At 38.5% G+C, this 24677-nt stretch overlaps 1 protein-coding gene across 2 annotated transcripts in view; it reads left to right on the top strand.

Annotated features, from left to right (window-relative positions):
* Positions 1–16928, top strand: part of LOC103469421 (SH3 and cysteine-rich domain-containing protein 2) — a 30518-nt gene extending 13590 nt beyond the window's left edge. The window contains exons 3-11 of one of the 2 annotated variants that reach the window (XM_008417078.3): positions 52–146; positions 2093–2177; positions 5583–5698; positions 7302–7362; positions 7545–7669; positions 7772–7860; positions 10430–10481; positions 12199–12336; positions 13472–16928. In XM_008417078.3, the coding sequence (XP_008415300.1) occupies positions 52–146; positions 2093–2177; positions 5583–5698; positions 7302–7362; positions 7545–7669; positions 7772–7860; positions 10430–10481; positions 12199–12336; positions 13472–13570 (860 nt within the window). In that variant the 3' untranslated portion in view covers positions 13571–16928. The remainder of the gene's footprint in view (positions 1–51; positions 147–2092; positions 2178–5582; positions 5699–7301; positions 7363–7544; positions 7670–7771; positions 7861–10429; positions 10482–12198; positions 12337–13471) is intronic. The other variant, XM_008417079.3, reaches the window with a different exon arrangement.
* Positions 16929–24677: the final 7749 nt, after the last annotated feature.

Genomic DNA, 24677 nt, shown 5'->3' with positions numbered 1-24677 from the left:
ATCAATGTTCGTCTTCCGTGTCTTTAATTCTTTGTCTAACCCTCTCTGTAGGAAACTCCAAACAAGCTCTGCGGTGTAAAACATGCAAGATGGCTGCTCACCTGTGGTGCACATCAGAACTCTCGCAGCAGCAATGCCATGGGAAGGTATATGTGATTTTATGCTGTATTATTAAATATATATGCTGCTCAAAAAAATAAAGGGAACACTTCAGTATAACACTTAAATGTTAAAGTGTTCCCTTTATTTTTTTGAGCAGTGTATATATATATATATATATATATATATATATATATATATATATATATATATATATATATATATATATATATATATATATATATATATATATATATATATATATATATATATATTTACAGTTTCTCCCATACTATAGATTCCTTGTCACAAGTGTGGGGAAAATATGACCAAATTAACTAAAACAAAAAGCTCCACATTAAAAAACCTAAAAAAATATTAAAAATGAAACATGAGTCGAGGTGTTAATTACTGAATCTACCTTCAGAACATACATTTGGCCTCACACTGCAAAGCCAAAGCAAAAATACAAATTAGACTTTAAGCCCTCAGCTTATTTAGAATAATTACCAATTGATGAACAAAATCCCGAAGAAGAAATGAGAAGCAATGTGAATAAGCAACACAACTACTTTTTCATTTAATACATGCAAACGCTTCTTATACTCAATGTAACAAGTGAATTATGGAAAAACCTATTTGAACAGAACCAGAATCATCTGGGTTTTGCAGCAGTAAATGAAATATGGAAGGTCTAGTTAAAACCCAGAAAGGCTGTTGCGGGTTTGTGGAGAGTCTGAGTAAAACTCTAACTCAAACAAGTAAGGTTGAAACCTTTGCAGCTTCTGCTCTCCCTCTGTCTGATCTTCATCTGAAGTGTCTGTCAGGAAAAAAGTCAGAGACTAGATGAAAGTGCTTCACAATCTCTGTAGGATATCTGCAAAATTCCCTTGCTGCTCCCTTTCAAACCTCACCATGTCCTGTCGAATTTCGCTGCCTCGTGTCACATTATCGACCAGAATCATTTATTTTTCCTACGATGGAGGTCTGTACTGCTTTACCACCGGGTTTTTTTTTTTGTTGTGATTTTATTTTTCTTGCAGTTGTTAAAAATAAATACATCACTCCAATCCGAAGTCATAATCAGTTTAGTCATCAGATCTGGGTACTAATATCCAACCACATTTAATCTAACTGCTGACATATTCATATAATATTTATTCAGATGTCACAAGCCGTGACTTATAGTGGTTGACTTTTGTCAAAAACATTGACATTTTTAATTATTTTAGACCAAACCGTTATCAATTGCAATGATACATAGATTTGGTTGTCAAAAAAAAACATACTATGCAAGGGAATTACAAATTTTCCCTCCAGTGATTTCAAAGTTTGATATCTAGTAACTTTTCTTGTGGATAGGCGAAAACATTAGCATGCAGCAGGAGACGAGACCTTCTGAGAGCAACTGTGAACATTTAAAGAGCACTTTGTTGAAGACGGCTCACCGCAGTTTGACAGCTTTCTACAATCAGGAGGAGATGCATGGTAGTGGAAAGGGCACGGAAAGGTAAAATACATCCTATTATAAGGAGAAACATTTAGTTTTCTTTCTCAACGTGGCAAAGAGACTCAGCGCGTCTAGATTTGCAAGTAAAGACAGAGACAAACTGGTCTCAGCTGAGACACTTACTGTGCTTAATTCAGTGTGAAATTGCAATCACAGGGACTCACAAACACAGGCGTCCTTGTCCATGCTTGTATCTAAGCAATGCGTACACAAAAGTCGTCGAGTGAATTTATTGTTCACCATCGTAGGCAGCGGATAAGCACAGAAATAATTTCTTCTTCCCGCAGCAGGTGCTCGGCTCTGGCAGCGCTCTCATGCTCGTCAGTGTGCCTTTTTGTGTTTTTGATCCAGCTATTTTCATATGACTTTATTGGGCTCCTAAAATCGCTTTGCAGTCGAGTCCATTTTCCCATGCTCCAGATCTGTACACAGGAAGTAATGGAAGCTGAAAAAGTCATTCTGCTTTCTTCTCTCCTCCTTTAGTCCGGAGCGTTCAAGCGAAACTTCAGCTCGCCGATGCTCGTCAATGACCAATTGGCTGTCGTCAAGGAAGTTCAGCCAAGCCAGGGTGAGCATTCGGAGAGTGCTTGCGTGCATGTGTGTATGTGTGTGTGTGTGTGTGTGTTTGTTACAGTGGGTGCACAGGTTTGTTTGCGTCTCTGTGCTTTTGTTTGTGACTTTGCTCTGTCTAGTGATTTGGGGTATTTTTAGATTTTTTTTGTGCGCTTCCATTTGTACCGTAACAAACCCAGAGCCACCTCCCTCTCACCTTACAACCACGGAAGCATGAAGTGGGAAAAAGATAAAGGAGAAGAACAACTTCAGCCTTTCTGGGAGGCTGGTGGATGCTCTGCACTCTGAAAGTATGTGAATAAACATTTACAAGCTGTGATGTTTATGTTTTTTTTTATCTGTTTATGATTTGCGTCGTATAACCCCGGACTGTTGAAGCTTAAAGACAGGCACTGCAGTTTGCATGTTTGAAATCTCTATAAACATTGAAATGCTTCCTAATTTATGATCAGCATGAGCTCTTTCCAACTCTCTCCTGAGATGTGGTTGCACCTCATAAATTAGGTTTTGAACACACGTTGAATTTCCAAAGCTCTGCTTTTACACCATTGCCTAACAGGACTCCAAAATATTCCTTTTTTTCTTTATCTTTTGATGAGCCGCTGTTTTCCTTGGGGAAGAAAACAGAGGTAGCGAGGAGGAGTGTAACGATATAGCCAGCTCATGAAGTGATATAATACCGAGTTTACAAGAATGAGTAGAGATACAATTTCACTGATTTAATTGGAAAAAAAACTAATGCTCCTGTTACACTTCAGCCGATCTGCCTTGCATTTCAATGCCATATGCGCTGAACTTTTGTTGCTGCATGAGGTTAACGTTATTTATCCTCAATCTACACGATGCAGACGCTCTGTCTGCACTGAAGATAAACTTCTTTCACATCCTAAACTGCTGAATTGACAACAGTTAGATTTACATTTAAGATAAAGTCTGCTGAAAATTCAGTCAGTAGTTTTTTGGCCATTGTGGAAAGACTCAAATAACTTAACTTTAGATTTCAGGAGTTCACTTCAGTCATAAAAATGGAAAAAAAAAAAAAAACTTAAACGAAACAGTGATGGCAAATAAAACGTTGATCTTGTGGCGTTCAACATTCTACTCCCTTGTTCTTTCTACACAAATATTATACAACACTTTACCTTTATTTTCACACCTTTAGCTGGCTTTCCGATTGAGCTCATTTAACTGCTTTGTCTCAGCACTCGATGATTTGGTTTCATCAAACCTCATTGTTCACAGAAGATAGTCCATTCTGTAAAGACCATCATGGTTGTGGCTCCAATCAAGTTTATTGCTTAGGTAAACACCAAGGTACTTATGTGAGTCCAATGTCTCCTGTCAGCTCCCTGGCTTTTCATCAAAGTCACACACTGACAGCAAATTGGCCAGGGGCTTCGCGAGACACTTCAGTCTGAGAAGACGTTTTGTGGTGTTTTAATATCACAAGTTTTCATATCACTATATGTCGTTACACCCCTGGCAGGTACTGTAGCGCCTCACCTCGTGTGAAGTACACAGTGCTGACTAAGTCGCAGCATCTCATGCTGGGACGTTTTGTACTACTCATGCATCAGGATACGATCAACCGGCAGCTCCATCACCTCAAAGGATGGGTTTCTGCCAAAGCCTGCTGAGTCTGCAATCTGTCAAACTCACAATGTCCTGCTACTTACGAAAATACAGAAGTAATGTTACTCTTGATCACTATGATATTGTTAAGACTGTAAAAACATCCTATGGTATTAAAATGTCAAAATGGTTCTCTTGAAAACAAAGTCCGTCCCACAAACGGTTATCCAACTGCTCTTAGCGTATGATTTGGTAGGATGATTAAAGTTTTCTGTGTGCTACTATCTACTCCACTCCGTTCTCATTGATGGTTCAGGTGGTAGGAGAGGAAGCAGTGTATGTATGAGTTTCTCTGCAGTGCTGATAGTCAACAAATAAAAGCTTCTCGTCATGCAAGCTAATAACTGTAAGGCATAAAACAATTTAGCCTCCATTTCTTTTTAATCTTTTATGTGACAGAGTGAGAGATAAACTACAAATAGCTTGTAAACACTGCGAGAATATCACAACTGGTGTTTGCATCTACTTCACGGTTTTCATCAGTGTTAAAGAGAGATTTCATTTTAATATTTCCTAAAATTTATATTGCCTATTTGAAAACAAATATGTTTTGGGATTAAAATATGATGGGCACAAAACAATGCAACGTCTACTAGTCAGACATGGGCCGATGTATACTACACTAATTAGGACTCTGAAACACAGTTTGTAATTTGTGAAACCTTTTCTTAGCTTTATTAAGAACATGACTTTTTTTTCGTGTCCTGTCTGGCGGTGTACCAATTATAATTTTTGTCTGAGCGCCAAGGAGAAACCCAGCAGATTTACTTTGACAAGTGGAGAACTCCAAGAGTATGGTGAAGGACAGTTGGTGCTTTAGGTCGCAGTCTTGTTTTGACAGTACAATGTGGGACATGCTAAAACAAGAATCAACTTTTATGTTTAGATGCTAAGGTTACAGAAAGAAAAGACAGCCAGATACTTGTTCAGAAAGATACAAATAAAAAAAATAAAAAACAAGGTCTTCTCCCTGGTATAAGAGAGGGATTTGTCTGAAGCTGAAAGTCTGTGAGCGAGGTTTATTTAGTCCTCTGTGATTATTTCACTTCCTCCAGGGAAGTTCACCCCTAAATACTCGTCTGATTTCAGTCTTGTGTCAGAATTTCAATTTTTTGGATTCCCGGTGAATTTTTCTGATGACAGCACAGTGGTATTTCATTCGGTATGAAATTGCAAATCGTTGCTGCTTCATCCTACACAGACATACACACTTGCACACAAACATATGTGCAACTATAGCAAAAAAAAAAAAAAAAAAAAATCCCTCTGCCTTCCATTCCACTTATGTCGAGGTGGATGGAAATAGGAGCAGAAAATCTCATTCCTAACCTAGAATATGCTGCGGTAGCACTGAGCATTGCAGTCGACATGAAACGCAGAGATGAAGACTTTGAGGGGATTTCCATATTTTAAATATCTTATCTTATTCTCTTTGTACTCACTACAGCTCCAGATATATCACAGCCCTTAAACTAAGACTCAGTAGAGTTATTAGACTGTCTTGATGTCTTCTTAACTTTTGGCTGCTGCACACTTTCAGATGTTAAGTGGGTCACTTTGGCCCGGGACTGAATGCATTACTGCTGTTATATTTAGCCCGCTTCCTCCAGATTCTCACAGGCACAATATCTGTGATGTACAGCATTATCTCAGCGTGTCATCCTAATTGTGGCGTGTCTGCAGCAGAAGCTTGGAGTTAATTAATAATTTATGGGTGTGATTTTTACTCAGGCGTAAATGTGTGTTTGTGTGGTGTGTGTGGTTTCAGAGGCTGCGCGGATGCGTGTAGACCCCGTGTATGCCGCCTTACGCTACGGGACGTCCTTGGCACAGATGAGCCGTTCCAGTTTTGGCAGTTTATCAGAATCGCCAACACGCAGCTTGGTACGGCATCAACTCCCCTGTCAGTGAGGGTAGAGGACAGTTGAATGTGTGTCTTAGCCATAAAACTGGGTTTGATGGCTCCGGTCCCATTGAATCACTGACCAGGTACTGAGGTCATACATACAAATTCATGGTACAGAACATTTACTACGTTGTAAATTTCTACTGGGAGTTTTACGGAATCATTTTATGTTTTTTTTTTTTAAAGGTGTAAACGTGAAGCATAATGTAATATTTAGCCAAAACAATTCAAAATGTCAAATAAAGAGGTTTAGGACATTGTAGAAATGGACATAGGAGGGAAACTGGTCACTACTACACTGTAAAACATTTGAAGGCAGCAGTGAAAGTCCACCTGCTGCCTTGAAAATGCAAGTTAAGTAAACAAGAAAATTGCATTGGTTTAAACTCAGAAATTGAAGTTTATAAAGTTGATTTAACAACAAGAGACGAGTTGTCTAACATTGTTTTTCTCTCCTAGTTAGAGTATACGTTTTTCTATCATTTTTACTCACAATGTCAAATTAAAATAAAAACATTTAGTGTGAACAGAACATTATGCCCTAGCTTTGCAAACTGTCAGTTGCATTAAAATAAACATTTACCTTAATAAAACATAAGAGTCAGATCAACGTAACACACTTCCATCTCAGGGTCCAAAAACGAGCCGCTAAGCACTCTGGGAAATAGTTCCCACTCCTGGCTTTTTCTTCTTTCAATTTTATTAACTGGCTAACCCAAAATCTCTAGTTTGTTCAACCCTTGGAGCTTTGACAAAATTAATAAAAAGCTAACACAACTTACTACTGTACGTTTATCTTTCGGAAACTCACACATTTAGGTTAAAAATCTAACACTTGCTACATTTATTTGACTTAAAGAGTAGAAGATAGACACAAGTAAATGCAATTCAACTGTTTTACAGTGTATTCTTTTGTGTTTTGATTTGTTGAATGACTATCTCTTGTTCCGTTTATGTTAATGTTAATGTTGCTTTTCATGTTTATAGTTGTTTGCTTCTCTCATTTTTTTCATACTGACTGCATTCCACCATTAAGAAGTTTACACATTTTTATGTTTTGTTTTTGTACTAATATTTGCCATATACACTAGATGTCTGCACTATTTATTTTGCTCTCCTTCACTGTTGCATCTTTTTGTACGATCACCCATTACAGTCCACACTTCACTTAAATGTTCCCATGTTAGTTTGTAACATGGGAAAAAAAAACACAAAAAGAAGTTTTTACTAATGATTTCATTTAATAAGGGAGCAAATCTATCCAAATCAATCCACCACTAAGTGAATTAGTAACTGCTCACTAAACCTGACAACTGCTTGTTTCAGTTTGACGGTGAAGACTGCCATTAAGCACTTACAGTAAGATGTATTCTTATGTATAATTATGATTTCAATGTTCCCTGCCTAAATTTAAACCCCCAGTTTCTCTACCATCATCGTCTCTGGCAAAGTCAGCTGAGATGATTCAGAAAATCGTATTCTTAACGGAGGACAACAAACTGATTATACATCTGTTGAGCAAATGTACGTTGTCTTTGGCAGCTGGGTGCTAACATTTTATTGTTTCCTCTTTATTTCAAGGGGGAGGGAGGTGAGGAGAGACAGTGCAGCATGGAGGAGGAGATAACTCAGGAGACAGGGGGTAAACGCTGCTATGTGTATGTGAAATGTGCTGTGTGTGTGTGTGGGTCAATGTCTCTGCTGCGTTTACCTGTGCATGACTGCCTGCATGAGAAAGATATTTCATTTGTTTGCTTGTTAAAAAAAAATAAATTCAACCGCATAATAAAAAAAGGGTCTTTTTATTTTTCGCTACTTTCTCAGAAATTCTCGCGCCGCTTCCAGACACCGCTGATCCAGATGCCGCCGATCCAGAGCAAGAGATGGAGGAGGTGGTGGAGCAGAGCTGCGAGCAAGCAGAGATTCCTGCAGAGGACAGCAGTTCAAAGGTAAAGCTCTGTTCAGTCAGCCACTCTGTGAAGGTCAGCCTTTGTTGTTTCATTTCTGGCGTTTGCGTTTCTGTCTCGCATCCCGAATAACCCCGTATCCAGGTGCCCAAGCGCATTGAAGTCCACTCCATCCACACCTATGTAGCACTCTACAGGTTCCTGCCTCAGGAGCTGAATGACCTGGAACTACAGTGAGTAAAAGCCAGACAACAAAAGGTTGTTTTTTTTTGGGGGGGGGTTTCTGTGACTACATGACCGCAAGTGAGGACATGTGCTTGTGTGTCAGCATGTTTTGCTGCTGTCTGTGTTTATAGTTTCTCCCTATGATTTGCCCTGGTGGTTATTCCTGCAGGATAAAATGTCCCCGTCAGTTTTAGAGGACAATTTCAGGGCGCCCCTAAGGACAATTAATTATAAATTTGGATCCCTTTGTTGCTCCCATGTAGAAGTAGCGTAGATTAGCTGTGCTCCAAGCAAGGGAGAGGATGGAGATGATGAGCTACTGAGAAAGGAAAGACAGACGAGGAAGGAAATCGCACAGAATAGTGAAAGTAAGAAATAGCCACGACAACCAAAGGGCAAAAATCAAAGTAGAAGTTCTGAGAGATGAAGGACGAGAAAAGAGGATTGTGGGCAGACCTTGTGATGTGAGGGTATTCTGAGATTGTATTGATGGTTAGAGGACAGCTCTCACAAAAGCAAAGCACCGAGACTGTTAAGAGCCATCTGTGATCCAGCTCCGAGTGTATGAGTGCAGAATTTAAAGAAAGGGGGATGTGCTTCTCCCAGGACGGGCGAAGATGAAAAACTTTACAACCGGCTTGGACAGCAGTCCAGTTTTATTTCAGTTCCCATGATTCACTCAGAAAACAGGAAGCACAAAATCCATTTAAATTTTAAATTTAAATGAGGTGAAATAAACAGTTAACTCTGACTCTTTTGTTATTTTCTAATCTGAAGTGACCGTGTTTTTACTTAATTAGCAAACAATCTTGTACTTTAGATGGAGATAAGTACAAATCAAATCAAAAATATATGAAAAATATATTTAACACAACATTGATACTCCAATAAAAACATAATTATTATACTAGATCTTGTCACTAATAAGAATTGAGAATACATTTCAATAACCATCCATCCATCCATCCATCCATCCATCCATCCATCCATCCATCCATCCATCCATCCATCCATCCATCCATCCATCCATCCATCCATCCATCCATCCATCCATCCATCCATCCATCCATCCATCCATCTTTCCCTCTCTCTTCTGAGTTTTTAATCATCGAGAGTTTAACTCAGAGAAACTGCACAGTTCATTGGATCCACTTCAGTAAAATAAATTTTACTTTTTCTAAACCTATTGTGTGCGTTCTGGGGAGAAAGAGAGTTCGAAAACAAATGAGAATAATGTCTTTTCAATCTTTCTAAGAAAACAGACAAGAGAACATTCATTTCAAAAGCTCACTGGGATTTAAACTAGCAGGAAAAATGATTACTTTCAAGAACTTTTGACTTATATTCACATGCAAAAGAAAAAATCACATAATGTCCTACAATAGCTTCAGTTTCAAAAACGCTGTTTAATAATCTAAGGATTGTCATCAGAAGGCTAAAACATGACTTTAAGTCAGTCTGGTGTCCTGATGAAGTTCTTATGCCAAAGTTCTGTTCAAAAGGCAAGTCAGAGATTTTATCAAGTTAAAAGTATTTCACCATTTTATGCATTTTAATTCGTGCCTAGACCATAATAGCATGTTGTGCAGTGGGTGCTTAAAAGTATCAGAATTATCAAACCTGAAAAACAAAACAAAAACCTATATACTGTAAATAACTAACATCTGAAAGACATTCATTTCTCCTCTAAGCACAAAAAGAAAATGAGACATATTAAGACAAGAAATTATTATTGATATATGTTGATATGTATGTCAGCAAAAATAATAAAAATATAGGCAGATGATGTTGTAGATTTGGAGCCACTGTCTTATTTTGCATTAAAAGTGCTTCTTCTTCTTGCCATCAAGCATAGCTGGAGTTTTCACAGTCATGGCTTAAAGTAGGTTAATCCCACAGTTACCTTGAAGATATAGCAATAAACTTTAAAAAAAAAAGAAAATAAAAGTTCTCATTGTTGGGAAAAGTGGCTCCAAAATGCATTCAATAACTGTGTTTTAGCAACAATTACCAGAACAATATTTCTACTTATATTTCTAGAGTTGAGATTATGACTGTATGATATATGATATCATCTCACTGTATAACACACTGTTCAGTCCTGACACTCAGGAGAACTGATGTGCAGACAAGCAATTGGAGCATAATTCCTCCCTGTGTATCTGGGACAGTGGCAGCTGCACAAAAGGGTCTCATCAAAACCCGGCAGCACAATAAAACTGCAGGCCAGGTTGGGTCGGCTGCAGACGGAGCCGTGTTTTCATCAGCGCTGCAGCAGGAACTGCACAGTCCTACACGTACAACTTACGACTCCCGTGTCTTTGTCACCTTTGTAAAAAAAGACACAAAGACTCGGGCGCTTTTTAACTGATGTGGCTTTGTAACCATGGGCTCTACAGCTTTTTGTCAGTTAGATAATGTTATCTTTTGGGCTTCAGCTCAGCTCGCTTTCTGTGCTCTTGCAGTGCCTCATCTGTCTGCCATGTATCCCCACGTCTCGTCTCCTTCTCCACCTTTTTTTCCCCTCATCCCAATCATGCATCTTTTTAAAAACTCTCATGTTTTTTCCTCCAATAGTCCTGGCGATCGGGTGCAGGTCACAGACGACTCTAATGAGGAGTGGTGGAAGGTGGGTCTCACGGTGTGTGTGTGTGCGCACGTGTGTGTGTGTGTGTGCGCACGTGTGTGTGTGTGTGTGTGCGTGTGCGTGTGCATTTTTGTGCCACTTTGGGTGTAGGTGTGTGAGTGCACATTTATTGTGCACATGTGCTAATTCAAATCTTCAAATCAAACCTTTAGTGCGTAACACCTGCTCCCTTTTTCATAAACATGCAGACAGCCACTTTCTGAAATAGAACATAATTTCCTCTGAAAATTACCAAAAGAGTTTAGCATAATGAACATGACTAGTGTTTCAGCCTCAACAAGGTGTTTATTGAGTCGGTAATGAGCTCCACACACTCCCAACGGAGAAATGTTAATGTGTGTGTGTGTGTGTGTGTGTGTGTGTGTGTGTGTGTGTGCGTGTGTGTGTGTGTGTGTGCGTGTGTGTCTGTGTTTCAGCTCCAGACTAAAAGCAAGGTTTACTTAGACTAAATAATGCACAAAGTCTGTATCTTTCATCATCAGACCTTGTATTTGCTTCACATATAACTTCTGTTGCCTCATATAAAACAGCAGCATCAAAACACTGTCAACAGATTCTTGAGCAAGGAATCTTTAAATTATGTATCGTTTGTGAATCATCTGTTCATTACTATTGCGCAGGCTGTGAATCGCTTCTATAAACATGGATACACCTACGGCAGTCAGCAGCAAACATTGAATTGTTGTCACTGGCATCTCGACACTTACCGTCTCTTTGCATCGGCCCGGTTAGAAAATAATCGATTGTTCTTATCTTTGCTTGAATGCATGGACAATAACTCCGCGCATAACTCTGCCGCCTTTGTGATTTATCACCGAGTTCCACAAGGATTTGATTGAAATGAAAAACAAAGGCGCCTTCACTAAATAATTAGGCAGAAGATGACAGTCACTCTGAATTGCAGAAATTAAAAAAGGGAGTAATCATCTTTTCTTCCAACAAACAAAAAGATTTCCCCGAACTATTCAGAGTCTCCATATATCTTCAGAGAACGAGTTAGGATTACTTATTTGCTGTCAGATATTTGAGAGAAATATTTTCAGCTTGATGCAAATCTTCAAAACTTTCTGGAAAGAAACTGAAAGCTTAAGTATAAATTATTATCGTGGAAAGAAAAACAAAACAAAAGATGGTTGATCAAAATCTAATTCAAATATGAAGCTTTAATTCGCCTCAATAGAGCTTTCAGAACAACGCTGCTCATTTTATCTGCAGAGAATTAGCTTGATGAGCTCCCATTCTTTTATTTTTCAAAGATATTTTGGATAAATAAATCAAAACATTTTAATGTTGCGGATTTGTTACAGAATAGAGTTGAACACACACTTCCGACACTTGCACATTCAATTTGCCACGACTGCATTTTTGTCGTTTGTCATAATCGTGTGTAGTAAGAGTTCAGACTCCAGTCAAGCTCAGGTTAAACTCTGTACAACTGGTTTCTGTGAATCCATTTTGACCTATTGATGTTGCCTATGTTGTTACAAAACTAAAATGATAATAAAAGTAACTATTTCTTCCCCCAATAAACAGTAAATTTGCATGTGAGTTTTCATACTGGGGCCAACAAGATTTTCCCAACTGCAAAAAAAAAACAAAAAAAACATTTAGGACTCGCAGAAAAACAACTTTAGTTGTTAATAATGAAATGATTTTCTGATTTTGTGTGATTGAAGTTGTGTTCCTTTGTGTTCTCCAGGGTAAAAGTGGTGACAGAGTCGGCTTCTTCCCTGCCAACTTTGTGCAGAGGGTCCGACCAGGCGAGCGGGTCTGGCGGGTCGTGCAGAGCGTTCCCGGAAACAGAGAAAAGGGACACATGGCAGTGAGAGAGTCGCAGGTAACCCAATAATGCTAATGGATTGCTAACATTCTTCTTTGCAAACCTAGCTCTCATGAGGCAAACAAAAATACTCTAATTAGCTGCAATCTTAGAGCGAGAGAGAGAAAAAAACATTAACCAGATGTGATGCTATTTTAGGAAAGAAAAAACAGTTCAACTCTCCCCCCACCCCCCCCCCCCCCGAGTTTCCCTCTGTTATCCGAGAACAGGGTTGTCCGATGTGCGACCCGGGGACCATTCATGGCTTTTGAAATAATTTTGTGTGGCCTCAGACTACAATTTAAGAATGTTACGAATCAAATTTTACTGACAAACACAGGTAGTCAAATTAGTTAACTTAATTAGTTAACTTAAAGCAGGCATTTTTGAATAAAGACAGAGAGAATAGCCTTTCAAAATTGACCCAAAATTTCAATGAGGCAAAAAAGTGAGACCCTTTTTTATATTTTGGATCTAATTACAGATTAAATGTCTCTCAGGAATGTTTGCCTTTAGACAAACGGGTGGTGTTAACAAATAAACTGAATCAATTTTCAAAGCGGTCTCACTGGGCCCAGAAAAAAACAGCATATCTGGCTTTGTTGGTAGTACAGCTTCACATATATCTAACATTTGTCTCTTTTCAGTAGGTTTTGATCAGAGATGCTGCTTTAACCACATGGAGAAGAGGGAAAGTTCTGAAAAACTTTGTAAAAAATTATTTAAGACCCTCCAATTAACCACTAACTGGCAACGATTACTTATTAAGGATGTCTTAATAAACCACAACTAAAACATGAATTATAGTAATAACTGGTAAACCCAAAAATGATGAATAATTAAACTGAAAACATATTTCTAAAATGACCCAACTTTGTAGGTTTTTTTTTTCATAGAAAACAAAGATGAAGTTCTAGATGGAAGCTCAAGGTCTTCCGGTCTGTGAGCAGTAAATGATCAGAACATTACCTTCGAACCAGAATAATGGATATGACATTCTGTGCTTGACCTGCAGAGAGAATGAGTAATAACGTCATTTGTGTTGCGGCCATAGATGCACTAAATCATCCTCATAATAAGTGATTCCAAACATTCACTGAGAGTCTCCCCGTATTCGTGTTCTCCTCATTTTCCTTTCGTCTCCTCGTTTTAGATTTGCGTTGGGAAGAGAGAAGATGGGGAAATTTTTCTGAAGCTGAGCAGTGGAAAGAAGAGAGGCCTGGTCCCTGCCGACTCCATAGAGGAGATCTGAACATTATTTCACTTTTACACTTCGACTCAAACTGTCTGCATCGCACTCTGCCCCGCTCTCTGGAGAAATGACCATCCAAGTCTCTGCAACCGCACAGAAACATGCGCACTCCTGCCAAGATCCGACGCCACCGTCTCTGACAAGCGGTTGTTTTCTCAGAGCATTTATTGGACTGCTGTCCTGCACCCGAGGACGGCGATTGACTCAACATCTTAGACAAAGGGAAGCAGAGGTAAATGTGGCTTTGAATATTTGGATCGCGTTCAGTTTTGCCCAGTCAAAAACACTTTTCCCGACTGTGGGAGGACGTTGAATGCTGTTATGGGAACATCATGCTTGTGTCAGTGTCCTTTTTCTTGCTTCTACCCACTCGCTGTGTCTCATCACTATCTGCTCATTTCAGGGCTTTTTTCCCTTGGGGCTGTTATCATGTATTACTGCTGCAACTGCAGACTTTTTTTTGCAAGGAACAACCACTGCCATTCACTGAAAGCTACACTGCCATTAGAGAAACTTCCGGATGAGGTGGAAGGAGGTAATGCAAATTTAAAGCCAGTGCTTTAACTGATAAATGTAAAAATGCAGAAAATGAATCCATTTTTTAAGAAAAATTGAAGGCTCCAACGACATTGTCACAGATGTTTAAATCCGTTTTTTTTCCAGTACATAGAAATATTTAAAGTCAAAGGAAGTTAAAAGAATCGAACCGTGTGAACAGGGGTGTCCAAAATGCGGCTCGGGGGCCATTTGTTACCCTTGGGCTGATTTTTTTGTGGTCCAACTGCAGTTCAAGAATGATACAAATTAATTTACTAAACTTCCTCTTATAAATCAGGGTATGGTTTTCTTGCAATGAAAAATGCTGAGTATAACAATTTTGGTTGCAAAGTACTTTGCAACCAAAATTTTATAAGTGGCACCAGGTGTATCCTGAGGCTTTTACCGAGAAGCCAACTTTACCAAACTTTACCTTTACCAAACTCAGCTTTTATTTGATACGTTAATCTTGGCTAAGTATAGCAATCATTTTGAAAGAGTGTGACCCAAATCATTATTTTATAACAAAGATAACATTAGTTCAACTGGGCCTAAAAGAAATTGTGCAAAATCCTAGTTATCCCAGTCTCTGGATCTACCATGAATTTTTGTTGATCTTTTCATTTTGTATTCTTTGCCCGCATGTACTTCTGACTTCATGAATTTGGTCCGAGTTACAAAAATGTTGGTTCCTTCACTGATGTCAATATTTTGAAGCTTTATGTGAGCGTAGAGAAAGAAGGAAAAAAGAAAAAAGGTGTCAACAAGTGTGGAAGTTCGAAGCGGAAGACTCAGTTCTCCTGTTTTCACACACCAGCTCGCTGCGCACATGAAGGTTTGGCGCCCGCTGGGATTCGTTCGAGGTCCGCTGCGGGCGTCGCAAGCACTGCCCGGCGATTTCTTCTTTTTCTAACAAGTTTACCGCTGCTGAAAACACAGCAGGAAATAAAACGGATCTGCAGCCAGCCGTTCCTGAAAGTAAAAGCAGCAACATTTTTAGGGATCTCTCTGGCTGTGACGAAGAGCCTAAGTTTCTCTGATGGTTCAGAGGAGGAGGCGGCACAGTGAGAGAGATGACACGAGCGATGAACCGCTATGAGTCGGCGTGCGTCGAGGTAACACTGTACCCATGGGAGCATGGGAGTCATTCATTGATCAAATGTCAGCCCGCCTTCCTTCCCTCCCAGTTTGGCCCTTCTTGTCTTCTTGTTATTGATGTGACTGACTGGTCAGCTGTGATATAGAGTGAACACTTTTTTATTTTTTTCGCTTGAATCCCAGAACACTTTAGATAGTTTAGACATCTATTAATTTTGCAGCTAATCTAATGCGTTTCTTCAGCCAGGACCCTCCTCACCCCTTCCCACCAGCTAGGGGAAACACACAGTTTGCATGTGAAAGACAAAGAAAATGACTTGAAGTAGAAAATACATTAGAAGTCATAAAATATCATTTAGATAAAAGAACCACTTTTTCATCTGTATTTCACACATCAAAACTTGGAAAAGGTCTAATCAATAAGCATTTTCTCCTGTAAAAAGTAAAAGTAGCGTTTTTTTTCCGATTATCACCATTATCTGTGTCGTCAAACAAATATTGCAACTTCACCATGAAATTCTCCAGGTTATTTGTGTCTTTTTGTCAAATAGCAGCATTATCTTACAGAATATCTGCAGCATCGTCTTCAGGGATTATTAAAGATGTGTAAAAAGCCTTAAAATTATAATTTTTTTAATGCGGAAGGATTTAAAAATGGAAAAATAACTCAGAAGGGTCAAATTCATTGTTAAGGATGACCACAAATGCTACAATACTGAGATCCCTGACTATTCCAATCAATTTCAATTAATTTAAAAAGTAACAATGTTAATGCAATTTAACCCCTTTTTAAAAAAAAAAAAAAAAAAAAAAAGGTTACCTCACTTTTTTTTATCCGGGTCTTCGAGCACCGTTCAAATTAAGGGTTGATCTCCAGGATATTGCTTCCTGAAAGCAGCAGCTGGCCTACACTTACTCATATGTGTGGTCAGAGCAGTAATTAAAGAAGGCACAAACACATGGGACTGTGAAAGACAAGGTTGTTCCAGGACCCAAAAAACCAAGATGGTAAAAAAACGGAAAGGGGTAAAATCTTGGTGGCCTGGCGTCTCCAAATTAATTAGATGCTCTCTACATGCCAGCCGTCTGTTTGTAAAGTTTCTTCACATTACTAGGACTTTAACCCCTTAACTGACATCCTAAAAATGCTTACATGAAAAGCAATGGGTTCACGAGGACAAAAAAAGTCATCACAATTAGAGCTGTGCCTTGGTCCAATGATACTGAAGCTAAGCCATTCTGAGGTTGGATTTAAAAAAAGAAAAGTATCTAATGTCCAATGTTAAGTACAGTGGAGGGTCTATGAGGCTGTGGGCATGTTTCTGTTCCATACACTACATAAACTATTTAAAATACCAATATGTTTTGAATAATAGAATCACTTATGGATCTTATGTTACCACATACGAAAAGTCTTTCAACAGGAAAACATCTGTGCAAATCAACAACAAAAACAAACCAAACTGGACTGAAATATATTTCTCTTTCCAGCAAAACCTGAACTAGAACATCTTTCCCACGGGTAACAGTAATCATGCAGAGGGCTGCGCAAAAGTGTAAGCTAACCCCGACATGTACCAGCACCGTCTTGTTACTTTACTCCGCGTAAGTTTGTGTCGCATTGCACTTCCGAGGTTTTCTAAATGTAAAGTAAGCATCTGTTGTCTGGTGTCACAAAGTCAATGTTCCTCAACTTTACCTCAATAAAATGTCTTTACACAAAGTTGTGGGCTCGTTTTCTGAAGCATCATGCGGGACGGATACTCATGCTTGATGATCTTTTGGATCCGCTGGACAGAAGGCAGAGCTTCTGGTGTTTTTCTGCTGGTGTGTTTGTGCTAAATGAGGCCACTTCTACTCTTTTTTTAATGCTGTCCATGCATAATGCACCATCCTGCAGCCACAAACTCGCACTGCTGTGCATAGAGGAATGCCAGACTGATGCTCAAGACAGCTGCGGTATAAATAGCACATAATGGCACTGCAGGAGGGAGTGTAATTAAGGCCCGTTTACCATATTAACACAGCTACATAAATCAGAGAAGTGATAACATCTTTTACTATGAGCAGGCTTTTGTTTTAATGTTTTTTTTATTTCGACAAATAATCAAGATTTTGTTATCAGTGTGCGTCACAGCTTATATCAGTATTAAGGGTATTTTTTTATCTGCTGTGTTACTTGTGTGTAATGAGGTTTAATACGACATTGGTGTTCCAATTGAAAAAGAGTTTGTTGATGAAAGAAAACAGTAAAGTTATTTAATCACATAACTTACAGAATTGTAAGCCTCTTCCTTCGAAGCAACCAAAGGTCATTATTTTTATAAATATCCCAATATAAAACAAAAATATCCCAAAGAAATACATTTAAGGGCAAAGGTCATGTCCCATTTATTTAATCTTGTGAAAGACTGTTTGGTATTTTTTAAGTTTTTAATTTTTACTTATTTATTTTTAGATGACTTTTGCCGATTTCCTATTTATTTATTTTTTAAGTTTTGTGATTGTTGAGCCACTTTAATCTACTTCTTATTTTTCAGATATAGAAATATATACAGTATATGCAAAAAGCTAGTACAAAAAGTCACAGAGTTCAAACACAAAGTGCCGTTTCATCCAATAACTAAAGAACCATTTGCTGAAATCTTGGCATGCGGTGAATGAGAGAGGAGAACGATGCACATCTCAGGTCCTGTGCATGTAGTTTTTCTTTTGGGTAATGTTTGTTTGATTAAATGGGAAAAGCTGAAAGTAAATTGATAAAAGTACTTTGGAAAGGCTGGAGAACAGTGACCACTTTGTTGATTGCGAATTGTCCAGCTCTTTGGAAGCAAAATGTAAGCAGAAATATGAAGTTATTAAATTCTGTGGGGGAAAAAAAAAAAAAACATGTTCAAACCACTCCCACATCTTATCATGGAATCCTTTCATCATTCCATCCCTTTTTCACTTACACAGTTATTTTTGTTTTCGTAAATAACTGGGAGAAATGTAACAGAGTTTCCCTTCTTTTTGTTTTCTGTTTGCTCCCTTACAGATAACTTCTGCTCTGGTGTTCTTGTTCCACTTCAATGTTTCAGACAATCAAAGAAATTTTAATACAAGACAAATGCAACCAGAATAAATACAAAATACAGTTTTTAAATGATGATTATTAAGAAATAAACCTATCCAAAGCAGCCTGGTTCTATGTGAAAAAGTTATTGTCCAATAAACTTAACTGGTTGTTTACTGCTTGGGGGAAAGAACAGCCATCAAACATTTGTGATAACAAAGTCTTTTAAATTGCTGCGGAGGAATTTTTCACTCTTTGCATTATTATTTTTACTTCAGCCATGTTGGAGGGTTTAAAAGCATAAAAACTAATTGCGTGCCGCAGCATCTGAATCGGATTTAAGTCCGGACTTTAAAAAGGGCACGCAAAATCCTACGCTGTGCTTTGCATCCGCTCAGAGTGGACTTGCTGGTGTTCTTTGGATCATTGTCCTGCTACGTAATAAAAATGCGTTCGAGCTTAACGTTCTTTCCTTTAGGGAGAATTTGTGCTTCAATCAATTGCAGCGAGTTGTACAAGTCCTAGAGCAGCAAAGCAGGCCCAGATGACCACCATGTTCTTTTTGTTGGTATGATGTCTTGAGGGCTGTCAAGATGTGTTTTTTTTGGAATGTGAGAAAGGCCTCTGTGTTCTTTTTGTGCCAAAACAAAGCCATTTTTGCCCAGTCTCTCTTTTTTTTATTGTAGAATTGTGAGAATTGTGAACTTTAACCTTTGAGGTGTCAAGTGTGGTCAACTTGCCTCGGATTTTGTTCTCAGTTCTGTTGTGAGATCCTGACTGATTCGGTGATGTGTTCTTTGGTTGTAGAGAGTTGACTCCTTAGAACTACAGTTCATAGTTTCTCCATTTGTGGATAATGGCTCTCAAAACCATAGAAATTGTTTTTTTTGCACTTTCCAGAAAGGAACATGTCAATAACTTTATATCTCACCTGTTGCTAATTTTTACCGTTCTATGTCAGGTTAAAGGAGAGTGATGTGATTCTACATGTAAGCATTAATTTGTATTTGTTCCCCCTTGTATTAGATGGAATAATCAATTTTACATTTACTATGGCTATCTAAGAATATAAGATATTCACATATAAAAATGTATTTGATGTGTTAAAAAAATGTCACTGCGCTGTACATATCAGTTCATGATATGTTGATGCTTAACACTGAGTTTTTTTAAACACAGTTCTTGTCTTTTGGGGCTGCGGAGTTGAACTCTTAGGAGTGAAGGAGCTTCTGCCTCAACACCAGCTTCAAAAACAATAGATTGCATTTTGACAGAAGAGCTCGTTGGTTGATTTTACCACCAAGAGTGGCTGCTGAACACCTCTATTAGCACTTGACAGAACTACCCATCTGCTGTGACTCAGAGCACAGCAAGTCTTCTCAGCCTGATGAAACTTTGCCAGTGTGGGAGAAAGCTGAACAGTCCAATCTTTCTCTTCCCTCTGCCAAGACAATCTCATTTAATCTTCCTCTGGCATGGTCCACCTCTCCATCACTCCCTTCCTCCGGGTTTGCAGACTTCGCTCACCAGTGTCTTCCACCCCATCACTGGGCTCTTGACTCCATTCCCCTTGCCTCTTCCGTCAGTTTCTGTCGCTGCCATCATAGCCGTAGTTTCTGTCATTACTCCTTATTAAGTTATTTTAGAAATCGGTCCACAGAAATCACCTGACTGAATCATAGAGAAAAATACGAGGATGTGATGAAGCTTCTTAGAGCGAAACGGCCTATTAATAATGACTCATGTCTCCTGGCAGCTCAGCCACACAGCTTGGCCATAATGTCCACTTACTGAGGTAGTAAAAGGAGGAAAATAATGAAGGCCTGGTGTAAAAGTGGTCATTTATAAAATTTGGCTAGCCATCACACCGGCTGACCCGACATGCACCCAGCTTGTGCTCCTGTATAATAACTGTCTGCCGTCATTATTCATGCAGTGTCTCCCCCCCGCTGTTATTACATATTACATCCTCAACCTTTCGAGTTGCCTCCCAGAGAGTTTCAGGACTAACAACCTCAGCGGCTCGGTTCAGGTGATCCACAGGAAGAGAGAGAGAGAGAGAAAGAGAGCATCAGCTGCTGTACTGTACACTACCATCCCATTTATCTTTCATCAGCGCTAATCAAAGGATTACAACTCATATTCCAGCAATGATGACATCAAGCAAACAAGATTCTGTAGGATAATAGACACGCTTAAAAGATCTTTATATTCACTTTACCTACTAGTTCTACAGATTTTGAGGGTTTTTTTTTCTTCTTTTCAAAGAGCTTCATATATCTGGAATGGGAGAACATTTATTTTGTGGAAGATTAAAGGATTTAAAGTGGGCTATTTGTTAAATTGCCTTTTCTGAGTAAATACAACACCCATTCATCCATAATGTGTTAGAGTCTGCTGTAGCTAAATGCTTAATAGTTTGGAGTGAATCAACCAGAAATGTGTTTGAAAAGGATCATATTCTGAACTGAAAGAGTGGAAACCAGCCAAATGTTTGTTTTGTTTTTTTCCAGGAACTGTTTGCAAGTAGGAAGAAAAAGAAAACAAAACCTTAAAGAAATGACTGCCTTTTAAAGCAAATGTTACAAAAACAGAAAAAAATACATATTGTTTTAATTTCAATGAATTAGAAATGAAAAAAAAAATCTAATTTCAGACTATAAGCATGTCAAAGGATGTTCTTTGCTTCGCTTTGAATTTAGTAAAAATCAGAGGAAGATGGCAAATAATTTAATGCATGACTGACAATGATTTTAAATTTTTGTCCTCTGTTCAATTTAAAACAACAAATATTATGAAGCACTCTTTTTCTGGTGAAAGTTTAATATATTGTGTGGTTTAATTTGTTGTGTATTGTTTTTTTTTCTTGTAAAATGCCAGTGGGTGTCTTGAAATGCATTTTTATTATGATTATGATTAATATTATTAATCAAGACCAAATAAGCACAGACGCTTGCATGTTATTCCTTTGAAATAATAAATTGGCTTAATTTAGAATCTGCAGCTTAGACCTCATATTGATGTCTTCACATAAAATATAAATTACTGTGTTCAAAAATGATAAGCACAAACTGCATTAAATATAACGTCTACACATCTGACCAGTCTTCTCACACACACACACACACACACACACACACACACACACACACACACACACACACACACACACACACACACACACACACACTATGCAGAAGCTCTCATTCGGTTGATATTTTTCATTTGTACATAATGTAGTTTTCACACCTTCAGATTGTATGTAGCAGAAGAAACACATGCAGACAAAAGCAGCTGTCTAGGGAATCCAAAGGCAAGAAATAGAGGCAATTAAACGGATGGTTTTTCTAGGAATAGGTAATCAGAGGCTTCCAACACGAAAACACACACACACACCCACTTGAAATGACCTGTCAGTGATACTGCCTGATAGAAATGTAAAGAATTATTTCCTCAGCGTTCCAAACAACAAACCATTATCGCTTCTTTGTCACCCACACAGGGAGCAAATGTAGTGCAATAAACTGTCCTTTACTTCAAGCTATATGCAAATGACGGTGGAGTAACAGAGAGAGGCAAAAGCAATTTGCTGTATCTTGTGGTTTTATGGGTGTAGTGTGAAAATAGCACAGAGGCTGGACTGAAAGTCATCTTCCCGCTCTGGTTTTACGCCGCCTCCATTTCCATTCATGTTTCTTCATTTTGTTCAAAAGAAAAACAACAAAATGTCATTAAGGGTACACAAAGACAATCACTGAACAGGCTTGTTTAATAAAACCAAACATCCGAATCGCTCAAAATGGCGAGCTCAAGGCCGACGTGCAGCGAATCGGTCAAAAAAAAAAAATAAATCACTTAATTAATTTGTAGAAGAACAAAATCTGAGGTGGCTTTAAGTGACACAACTGAAGGTCTTTTCATCTAAACAACTTCAAAAATACAAATAATAATGAAACCTCTTCTTTCAGTCATGCTACTGATTTAAGTAATGATTTGTGAGTGCTTCAAAACAAAACATCTGAGAGTTATAAAGGAGATTGGACTGCTGGAAATTCCTGCTTTTAGGATGCTAGAAAAACATCCAAATCATCTTTTGATGTTTCCGTTTGCTGGCAGCGCTTACGGCTGAGGAGGCTTTTCCTTCAGAAACTACTTGGTTCTGTGAGAACAAAAAAAAAAAATGTTCAAAAGAAATTTTTCATATATTCGTACTTGTGCAAACATTTGGCATGAGAACTGAAAGTCGTAACAAAAACTGAATCTTTAAATGTTTCTTTTAATTAGGTGCTATTCTAAATGATGATATTTCATTGCAAGTGTTAGCTCTGCAGATTTTAATTCATTTCCACGAAAAGAAGCCTCAACAGTGTAACAATTGAATCCATTCATCAAGAAGTAAACAGCCTTCTTTTTAAATTACAGTTGCAAGTCTCACAGAGTATAATTCTACCAATTCTGCAAATTGGCTTAATCAGATTAGATTAATTGCGTATGAGAAAATCAAATTTAAAGTTTTACCTCCAAATCTTTATAGGACTTAGGTTTTGGGCTTTGACTGGACCATTTAAACATAGGTATGTGGCTTGATCTAGACCAGAGGTGGCTAAGTCCAGTCCTCGAGAGCTACAATCCGGCACGTTTTAAATGCATTCTTCCCCCAGCACATGATTAAAATGAATTTTCTTCTTAGCTGGAAGGCTTGTTGAGTGTGCAGTCGCCTCATTTTTAGATGTTGAATTGAAAAGTGCTCTGGGAGATTTCCAAGGCATGTCACTTTATAACCTTATCCTGCTTCAAACTTCACCGCAACTTTATTGTTGGTTTTTATGATGCCATTTGTTCACTAATGTTCTCCAATATACATCTGAGGCCATCATAGAGCAGCTGAGATTAAATTACACACAGCTGGACTCTATTAACTAGTTTGAGTCACATTTGGTTGCTCGGGATTTTGCTTTGGACCATCTGAGTACAATTCAAATGCATTTCACACATTTCTTATTTTTATTTGTAAACAGTCTTTTTAACATTTGTTCATTTACCTTCAGTTTCACAATATTGCACCACTTTAAGCGGATCTATCAGATAAAATCCTCATAAAATACATTTAAAAGACCCAGACAAAATATGACATTCTTTCTTGACGATTTTCCCTAAAAGAGACTAAAATTACTCAAATTTCTTGATGATTTCTCCAAGTCTTTTAATCAAAGATGACTCAAAAAATTAGCAATGCTATATATAATGAGCTACAAGGGAAACTGGAGCCTCAAACAAAACAAAATGGGTTCATAACCAACCCTGCATTTGGTTGCTGCCTACATCTTGACCAACTAAATTAAACGAACTTCTGGAAATGGGCATTATTACATGTTGAAACTATGTTACCTTCAGTTGTCATAAAAATACTATATGACCTAAAAGAAATTTGACTTTTATATTCTAATACCATGAAATTGGGCCTCTGTCTCTTTAAAAACTCCAGCTTTTTCTGAAACTCTGTCTTCAGGAAGTCATCGCAACGTGGCTCCTCTATTAACCCTTTAACAATGGTTTTACCAGTGTTTCAGTGAGAAGTAGCACACGTAATGAGCTCAGCTGATGCACAGTTCCACCAGGTGTTTGCTAATTGCTGCTGGCTAGTCTGAAGGAGCTGAGTGAGAGAGTCACAAGGAAGGGAGCTCTGTGAGGCAGCAGCTTGGAAGCTTGGAGACTGTAGCTCAGAGGAAGAGGTTTTGAAGACAGCACCAGGTCCAACCAGGCAACACTCCAGGTATGCTCAAAAAAGCTCAAAAAGTCGATTTTTTTATAATACTGTCCCTTTATGGATGAAGTACTTGAGCTAAGTGTTTCTTAGCAGAGTAAAAGCTGCTCTTTTTGCACATGCGAACTTGCTGGATGGAGTACACCACATGCAGATGGGGAGTGAGTCCCTCCACGACCAGAGAAAAGTCAGACGTTATTACACACATGATGACTGGGAGTGACTGACAGAGGGGGGAGACAGATTTGCAGAAAGTACTACCAGAGGACGTTGCTCTGACTTTGATTCAGCGTTCAGTCAGTAATGATGACGGATGTTTCAAACTGGACACTGACTCATGAGTCTTCTGTTCTGCCCCTGATCAACGCTGATTAGAGGGAGACCAGTGCGAACGCTCCCTTGAATCAGTGATTGCCTTTACATTTGTTTGACGCATTCTCCCTTTAATTAAAGCCAACTGCGACCCCCGTCGTGCGCGTCCTTGCACACACACACACACACACACACACACACACATGGACACACACACACACACACACACAAAGCGAATGATATGCCTCATTAAAGAAACATGAGCTCCAGGCTTCCCACTGAGCCCTCTTTCACTTTCTTGCAGCTCTCCTCTGTCTCTAGAGTTGGCAGCCAGAGGCGTT

This window comes from Poecilia reticulata, chromosome 8 (assembly GCF_904066995.2).
Source record: "Poecilia reticulata chromosome 8, P_reticulata-male-v2, whole genome shotgun sequence".
NCBI lineage: Eukaryota > Metazoa > Chordata > Actinopteri > Cyprinodontiformes > Poeciliidae > Poecilia > Poecilia reticulata.
Note: the sequence above shows the minus strand (reverse complement) of the source record. Positions and strands in the feature narration are given on the sequence as shown.